General features: G+C 48.9%; 4 protein-coding genes across 4 annotated transcripts; 2 read left to right on the top strand and 2 right to left on the bottom strand.

The window, feature by feature from the left end:
* Nucleotides 1–554: 554 nt before the first annotated feature.
* Nucleotides 555–1,834, bottom strand: M421DRAFT_427070 (uncharacterized protein; the record flags this gene model as incomplete). Its single annotated transcript, XM_033594571.1, has 2 exons — nt 1,551–1,834; nt 555–1,500 (listed from the first exon to the last, which is right to left on the bottom strand). Coding segments are annotated over exons 1-2 (1,120 nt in total), but the record flags the coding sequence as incomplete, so codon positions are not given.
* Nucleotides 1,835–3,400: 1,566 nt separating this feature from the next.
* On the bottom strand, nt 3,401–5,151 carry M421DRAFT_413228 (uncharacterized protein; the record flags this gene model as incomplete). The annotated part of the gene is made up of 5 exons (XM_033590445.1): nt 3,401–3,867; nt 3,916–4,245; nt 4,288–4,338; nt 4,676–4,830; nt 5,122–5,151. The coding sequence occupies 5 exons, from the start codon at nt 5,149–5,151 to the stop codon at nt 3,489–3,491; spliced, it is 945 nt and encodes a 314-aa protein (XP_033442538.1). The 3' UTR covers nt 3,401–3,488.
* A 150-nt stretch (nt 5,152–5,301) lies between these two features.
* On the top strand, nt 5,302–7,239 carry M421DRAFT_427071 (DDE-domain-containing protein). Its single transcript, XM_033594572.1, has 3 exons — nt 5,302–6,299; nt 6,402–6,638; nt 6,677–7,239. Exons 1-3 carry the CDS (start codon nt 5,673–5,675, stop codon nt 7,169–7,171), a joined length of 1,359 nt encoding a protein of 452 aa, XP_033442539.1. The 5' UTR covers nt 5,302–5,672; the 3' UTR covers nt 7,172–7,239.
* M421DRAFT_78892 (uncharacterized protein) lies at nt 5,319–5,561 on the top strand (the record flags this gene model as incomplete). The annotated part of the gene is made up of 1 exon (XM_033597439.1): nt 5,319–5,561. One exon carries the CDS (start codon nt 5,319–5,321, stop codon nt 5,559–5,561), a length of 243 nt encoding a protein of 80 aa, XP_033442540.1.
* Nucleotides 7,240–7,991: the final 752 nt, after the last annotated feature.

Genomic DNA, 7,991 nt, shown 5'->3' on the forward strand with positions numbered 1-7,991 from the left:
CATTATCGCAGATGCCGTACTTGGCCTTTGTCTCCTCTACAAGCTCAAACCAGCTCCTGATTAGAGCTGGATCCTCGCATAGAGCTCTCTGCCTATCGTATGCTCGATTGAAACGCGTCCTAAGACTGTCCGTACGCTTGACAAAGTTGCTTGGCCAGTCTCTGCCTACAGGAGAGCTACCACGCGCTAAGAGTAGCTTATCAGCCATATCACGTACAGCTGCGTACGTAGGCGAAAACCCACGTGTATCTAGATCCAGTATATGCTTTACTATTACCTCCTCCTCTTGCTTGGTAAGCTTCTTTGAGTTGGGCTGGCAATCGCATCTAGCAGGTTTGCCAGCGCGTCAGCAGTGGAGGGTAGCGCGAGAGACTTTAAACGTTACTGCAGCGCGCCTTTCAGTCTGAATTTAATTTGCATTAAGAGCTGAGATTGCAAGGTGTATATCAGTCTCACAAGAAGCGTGTTGGGCTATGTTTGGTGGAGCCATAGTCGATTTATAGTTGTAGGGTATAGAAATTTGGTGGGGTGGCTCACTCGCTTCGATGGCTCACTCGCTTAGTATTTACGTTACACCTTCCTTCTATGATACTTTTCTCATTTCCTTGAGCATTTGACAGAGAGCGAACCATTGCTAATCTACTGATACCTGACTCATCCTTACTACTAGCTCATCCTCTATAACTATCTTGCATCCATCTCTGATCTCTTCTTGTCCGCTGCTCGTGTTGATGCCCCAAAACCATGTTCCGGGCTTCAGGATCAACAAAACCAACAGCTGTACCAATGCCGCATCATTTGCCTTGTGACCCGCCACTGCCTTAGCAGACTCCACTACCATCTTGCACACTTGCTCAAACCCTGTTTCAATACGTCTGTCAACAGCGTTATCCCTGAATCGCTCGTATAGTTTTAGTGTGTATGCGCTGTGAAAATGCTGATTGAGGATTGGGGTCACTCGAAGCTCTGACCATGGCACAGTCTGCAGAACAGCGTTCTCAATGCCTCGCCCCATAATGACGTACTCATCGCAATTTCTTGCCCATCGCTGGTATTCCTCTGGAATGAGGCTTGACTTTTCACTTTTCTGGAGAAAGTCAAGCACGTCTGCGACTCGAAACACAGCGACGTTTGGTGTTTCGCTCAGTACCTGCAGATCAAAGATCACGAAGCTAACATGACCTGTTTCTCCTTGCTCGTGTTGCTCTCGCGACTTCTTCCCTGTTAGATGGAGGGTCCAGTTCAATCTTGAACTTGTTGAAGTGAACTTCGTTCTTAGCCGTCTTCCTGTCTTTGTCTGTCTCTGTGTCTTGCCCAAATGGTTTCCAAGAGAGAGCACAAAGTCGTTCACCGACTTCGCCTGCCGGTAGTGGTCGTCGAAGACCACATCTTGCGTCCGTGCGTTGTATGCCCCAGGCTGGTCCCTGGCTGTGTGCCGATGCGCGCGGAAAAGCAGAGTGCGCTTGATAGGAACCGGGTTAACCCTAACCTCCTCTAAGACTAGAAGGCTCTGGTCAGCATCTTTTGAGAGCTTCCATCAGGGACCATACACTCGGCCCAGTCAAGGTCGTTCTTAACCTGCTTGACTGCTGTTGCTGCGTCGTGTCTGCTGCCTTGCGCTTCTAGTCTCTTTGCGACTGTTTGACACGCCTGGGCGATTGTAGAGATCTTATCTGCTAGGACCTGGAAGTCCTCAAGTGTGCTTGGGCACAAGGCTGGAAACCCCTGCTGTACCTTCTCGACGCGATCTTGAACGAGCCGCGCTAAGTCAGGCGAACCTGGTAGCGGAGAGAACCTTAGTTGTGTCATGGCTTGTGGCGGTTGTTGTTTAACAAGTACATATGGCGCATAGTAGTAGGTCAGGCACGAGGCTGAGTATGCGCCTTACCCCGCAACGTGAACTAGGTGCCACAATTGGCTAGCAGAGTGTTGCCAACCCTGTCAGCCACATGCAAGCTCGAACAAATTCTGCTTATGCCTCTTGACCTTAAAGACATGCAGTACCAAATCTACGCATGCTTGCCCTATCAGCAGTGTATCTGTTATGAGACATCCCTCATGCGTCTTGTGCTTTTTAAAGTGCTTTTCGTCTCTACTACCTATCTATGTTAAGCTGCTTACGCTGACTCGCAAGAGCGCAGTTCTGTAAATCAGCACCCATCATCTGCAGTTCTGTACTTGCCCCTCCTCCCAAGCATACAGCAAACAGCACATGTAGCTTACGTCCTTCTCGCTCATCTTTGTTTTCAGCCCAAGCCATTTGCGAAGCTGCTCGTCGTAGCTTCCCTGCACAATTGCTCCTTCTTGCATCTGCTGCTCCAGCCACGGCCTACACGCCGACTCTCGCAAAGCAAGCAGCGCAGCTGCTGCCCGCTGCAACACGTCTACGTACTGGCACAGTGCGTTCCTCCTCCTCGCAAACGCGCCTGGCGTATCTGTCTCTTCCCATCTGTTGCAAAGTGCCTGTGGCGCCCAACAGTAGTTACAGCGAGCGTAACTTTCCCATTTAACCCAGCGCATCCACCTGATCTTCTCCTGTACAGCGTTGATTTGCGCTTCGCTGGCGTTTTGGCAGTGCTCTCACCTGTGATCTGCTGACTTGGCGTGGGCGGCCATGCAGATGACATATGCCTTGCTCCAGCGATCAAGATGCTGCCTGAGTCGCTCCAGCTGGTAGCCTGCCTGCTCTGTCTTCCGTCGCAGCTGGATCTCGATCTTTCGCTCCTCGAGTGCTGCAAGCCCCTCGAGTTCCTTGCGCCGCGCTTTTACGGCCGCAGCAGCGGTCGTTGACACCTGGCCTTCTGCGTCTTGGGGCCTCTACGTTATATCCTATTGTACAATTTGACTAAGGTTCTTGTAAGGACTCTATAAGGATTTTTGTCAAGATCTCTAGTTATAATAGTAAAGGCTCAGCGTTTGCTGGTGCAATAGGCACTAGACTTCTTTCATACTCCCTAAACAGCACTCTTCGCTCTGAACCTTATTATATGTCAGCAGTAACAGTGTTGTTAGCTTGCAATTATCACAATTTTTAATAACTACTTTTGCTCATTACTAGTCAGCAAGATAGTATGTTAATTACATCAGGCATTCTTTAGGCTCTTGTGACGGTAGGAGCCTAGACTAGTTGACTGTACTGTACTCATCAAACGTGACTTCTTTGCTAAACTAGCAACAATTGTTAGATTCGCAAACAGAATGACGTTGTGGCCGATGATTTTGAGTGGTAAGCGGTGCCCATAACGTAGCCCCTCATTCTTATGGCGTTGTGGCTCAAGTGTGACCGAGAGGTGATGGATCGTCGAACTGAGCGTTTTGGTGGCATCCACGGGGTCTTGGGACAATATATGCGATTGCCTGGTTTTAGAGAATCAGAGTTGAATCGTGCGTGCATCTTATACTGGCAGGCACTATCATTTATCTGCTAAGAAATAGGTCTTCCACCTACACAAAGGTTGATGATCTGTACATGCTTTCATTATCCTCTCTCAGCAATTTTGCAGCTCCTTTAGCTTCTCAGCCATCTCTTGAAGCAACTTTCTTTTCTTCTCTTCCTTCCGCTTCTGGCCAGCATTTTCCATCTTGTCGCCGACCCTCTTCAATTTCGCTCCGCCTCCTCTGAGCAGCTCATGGAAGTTCCTTTCATGGTTTCTTCGGCTCGACGGTGATGCGAAGTCGCGTGCCTGCCCAAAATCTGCTGGACATGCCCGGCACTCATATCTGGCCTTTGCGTTTGTCGAAGCTTTCACTCCCTGTCTCGCAAAATAGCCAGCGGCGTAGCGTCTTTCTCCGTTGCTTCCATCAGACGAAGGAATCTGCATGAGCCCGTCTGGCACGTCAAAGAGGCTCCCAAATACCGTGTCTGTTCTGTTACTAGGGTCAGGGCCTGAACAGGTTGCAGCATGCTGTACATACGTCTTGCTCGGTCCTGAAGGATCACTAAAACTCATGTAATCCATGCCTTCATCGAGAAGTAATTCATCCCAACAGGCCTTGGCGTTATGCGCGGAATTGTATGGTGCAGCATGGAACGGGTCATTGAGGGGCAGATCTTGGTGTAGGAAAGTAGAGTCGAACTGTCCCTCAAGCCCTTGAGCATCGGCGCTGTCTAGGAACGCGTGATTTCCATAGGACCCGGTTGTGGGTGTCAAACATGATCCGTATGAAGCATCAAATGCGTCTCCAAGATCACCGGCTGCTTCAGAACGACATGCCTCTTCTTCAATGCTATGTTGAAGCGTATTTCTACAAAAAAGATTAGAAGTCAACCGACTAGCAAATACACACGAATGAATAAGGTCTCGCAGACTCAATAGTCTGGCAGGGGGGAATCTGAGACTGTCACCCAACTAATATGGGTGCAGCGGACAGGTGGAGATTCTGCACTAGCAGAGGCCAATATGCGCAAGACGTGATAATAATAAACCCTAGAAGAACTTTATGTCTGTCCATGTATTGACCTATATTCCCTCTTCCCTGACTTTGCGCTGGCCTTCTGTCCCGTTTTAAGTGACGGTGTATTGCAATCTGTTCTTCTAGGCGGGACTTCACAGGTTACGACCTGCCTCCAATATCGGCTGACCCAGGGGGGGCTTTAAGCGTTGTCTTCGTCGTCGCTTCGATACGAACCCCAGGTCTAGCCTATTAGCATGTGAAGTCGGGTAAGAGCGCTTACAGAGACTCCTGTGTGGTTTGGTTCCCAAAGAGCGGTGTTGAACACAGAAGGTCGTAATCGGAGTTATTGCAGTCAAAACCGTTCATAGGCATGGTCCAAGACATAGATGCGGGAGGCACCAGAGAGTATTCAGAGAGCTGGCGTGCGAAGCAAAACTCAGATTTGGTGCTCTCTCAAAGGATGGACTGAGCATTAAGTATTCGATCAGGATGAAGGGAAAATGTGCAAAGTGCAATGTTCGCAGCAGAGACGATATGAAGGTGCAAGGCGTAAAAGTGCAAAGTGCAAGGCGTCAAAGTGAGAGGTGCAAGCTATGACGCGGGGCAAGGACGCGTCTTACGCGTTGCTTGTGGAATTGTTCTTGTAAAGGTTTAGCGCATCTCGTGACTGCGCGTTGAATCTTAGCGTGTTGCGCTCCCGTTCCGCAGATGGCCTGAGCGACAGACGCTACCCCAAAAGAAGTTTAGATCCGGCATGGGGAGGAATTCTAGAACGCAATACCTGAGTAGGTAGGTCTTTCATGGAACAGGTAATCACATTCTTCTCTAGTGTACAGGGACCGTGCACATCGTGCACGGATTCACATCGTGCACGCGAACTCCATAACGTGCCAATTTCCTCAACACCATAACTTCACAACGGCATGGATTTAGAAGCTGCGCTTGAAGCCTGTGACAGAGCAGATGCAGCTGGTGAACTTTCTTATACCAAAATTGCTGACCAAAGCTTAGTGTCGCGATCTACGCTGTCGCGGCAGCACCAACGCGTATGCGCGTTGCGTGAAGAAGGCAACTCCACACGTCAAAAGCTTAACCCACAACAAGAGTATGAGCTTGTTAGTTATATAAATAAGCTTACAGAGCAAGGGCTACCACCTACAAGGTAAATGGTGCAAAACTTTGCGTTAGAAATGGCCCAACAGTACGTTGGAGATAGCTGGGTTACCAGGTTCCTGCACCGTCACCCCAATGAGCTCCTATACAAATGGACCTCCGCCATGGACGCCTCACGTCACAACGCCGACGATAGCGAAAAGTACTCATACTATTTTAACCTACTACGTTCCAAGATTGACCAATACTCTATCAAGCCACGGCACACGTACAATATGGATGAGAAGGGCCTAGCGATTGGATTGGTGAATAGGAGCAAAAGGGTGTTTAGTAAGGCAGCTTGGGAAGCCGGAGGCAAACGCCAAAGCTTGCAGGATGGCAATAGAGAGTGGGTAACAATTCTCGCAGCTATCTGCGCTGACGGTTCAACGTTGCCGCCAGCCATCATATATGCAGGCCAGCCAAACAGTCTACAATCCTCCTGGATGGAGGACCTGGACGCAGGCAAAGACTCTATATACTCTACTGCAACGCCCTCTGGCTGGTCCAACGACGAGGTTGGTCTTGCCTGGCTTGAACAGGTGTTTGAGCGGGAAACTGCGAGTAAAACTCGCGGTAGTTGGCGCCTACTCATACTTGACGGCCACAGCTCTCACATAACAATGGCTTTTATCAACTTTTGTAGTTGCCACAAGATTCTACTACTTATCTATCCACCTCACAGTACCCAGACGTTGCAGCCGCTTGATGTGGGTTGCTTCTCACCTTTTGGCAACAACTACTCTAAAGAAGTCACTGAACAACTTCACCAGAGCTAGGCCTTGACTAGCATTAAAAAGCATCATTTCTACAAGCTTTTCTAAGCCTCCTGGTACAAAATGTTTAACAGCAAGCTTGTGCTGGCCGCGTTCAAAGCCACAGGCATCTTACTACTAAACCTAGCTATTATACTTGACAGGTTTCAGAACAAGCTAAGCGAGCTTCCGCGAACTCCATCTCCATTACTCAACGTCAATAGGGTCGCGATAGAACAGTTTTGCAAGGCAATAGTGAAGGACTCTACAAGTTATGAGACAAGGAAGCTAGTTCGCACGTTCAACTACTTAGCAGCTCGCAACGCCCTTCTGGAGGTAGAAACGAAGGCCTCCGCAACCAAATTGACACCCAGAAGACCTCTCAGAGGTACCACCAAGCCCTACTGTTACAGGCCTCCAAGTCCTATACTTCCAACGCGATGTTGTGGTCTCCAACAAAGGTGGATAAAGCCCAAGCTCAACTGCGTCAAAATACCCGCCAACAGGCTGAGGAAGCTGCTGCAAAGGCTCGCAAAAAGGCAGAGGCAGCTGAGAAGAAGGTTCAAGATGAGCGGGAGAAGGAGCAGCGGAAGGTGGAACGAGCGAGGGCAAAGGAAGAGAAAGCCCTCAGGAAGGCCGCTGAGAAGGCCGAGAAACAACAAAAAAAACAAGAGAGCGACGCTGCCAAATCTATCCAACTATCCCAAACAGGCAAGCGCAAGGCCTCACAGAAGCCACCTACAGAACCTCCAGCCAAAAAACAGCGTGCGCGTGGCGCTACTCAGGTTGTAGTTGAGGCGTCACCTTCCCCGACACCTCCACCAATTACTACACGCAGCGGCCGCACCACGCGACTAAATAGAAAATAGGAGCAGGACAAGCATCATAGGCGTTAGTAGACTGTTACAACAAAAAAATCTTAATATAATAGCTTTTGTGTGTGGCTCTATAGTCTTATTTTTGTGGTTGCCAAAGGTGGTTTTCGCGTGCACGATGTGAATCCGTGCACGATGTGCACGGTCCCTGTAGTAAGCTTCTTTGAGTTGGGCTGGCAATGGCTGCGGGCATGATTCCTAGCGCGTCGGCGTCGGAGCATTGCTTCAGCTACGCTGTAGACTGCTATAGCATGACAATTGTCTTGGAGTTATCTAGCATTAATAGATGGGATAGCAAGCTGAATATCTGCTTTAGTTGAAGACAATTGAGTAGTAGTACGTGGAGCCATTGTACGTTGAGATGTGAAAGGTGAGCAAACTTAGTGGGGTGCGTTACTCTCTTAAGTTATAACGTAATCGGCCATTGAGTCAGCCAGGCAATTGAGCCGGCCACCTTTGCCAAGATCACACCTCATTCCACCTCTCATCTAATGTCTTAACAACCTGATCTTAGATTACTTCCTTATAAGGATAGGATAATCCTTGCTATCTAAGCTATAAAATCTAACGCGTTAATAAGCTAATAGCGCGCTGCTGCTATCTATAATGTTCCTTAATCAACCCTCTAAGACTAACGCGCCAAAACCACCTCACAACGCAATTCCTACCACAGCAGATCAAGGCTTACTAATGTAAAGAAAGTAGGGGAAGGACTAGACTAGGCTGGCGGAATGGGTATACTCCAACGTCCTTCGTGGGTACCCCCCAAAACTTTGTCAATAATACATGGATTCTAGCGAAATAGGGCTTAAAA

This window comes from Didymella exigua (assembly GCF_010094145.1).
Source record: "Didymella exigua CBS 183.55 unplaced genomic scaffold M421scaffold_83, whole genome shotgun sequence".
Taxonomy (NCBI): domain Eukaryota; kingdom Fungi; phylum Ascomycota; class Dothideomycetes; order Pleosporales; family Didymellaceae; genus Didymella; species Didymella exigua.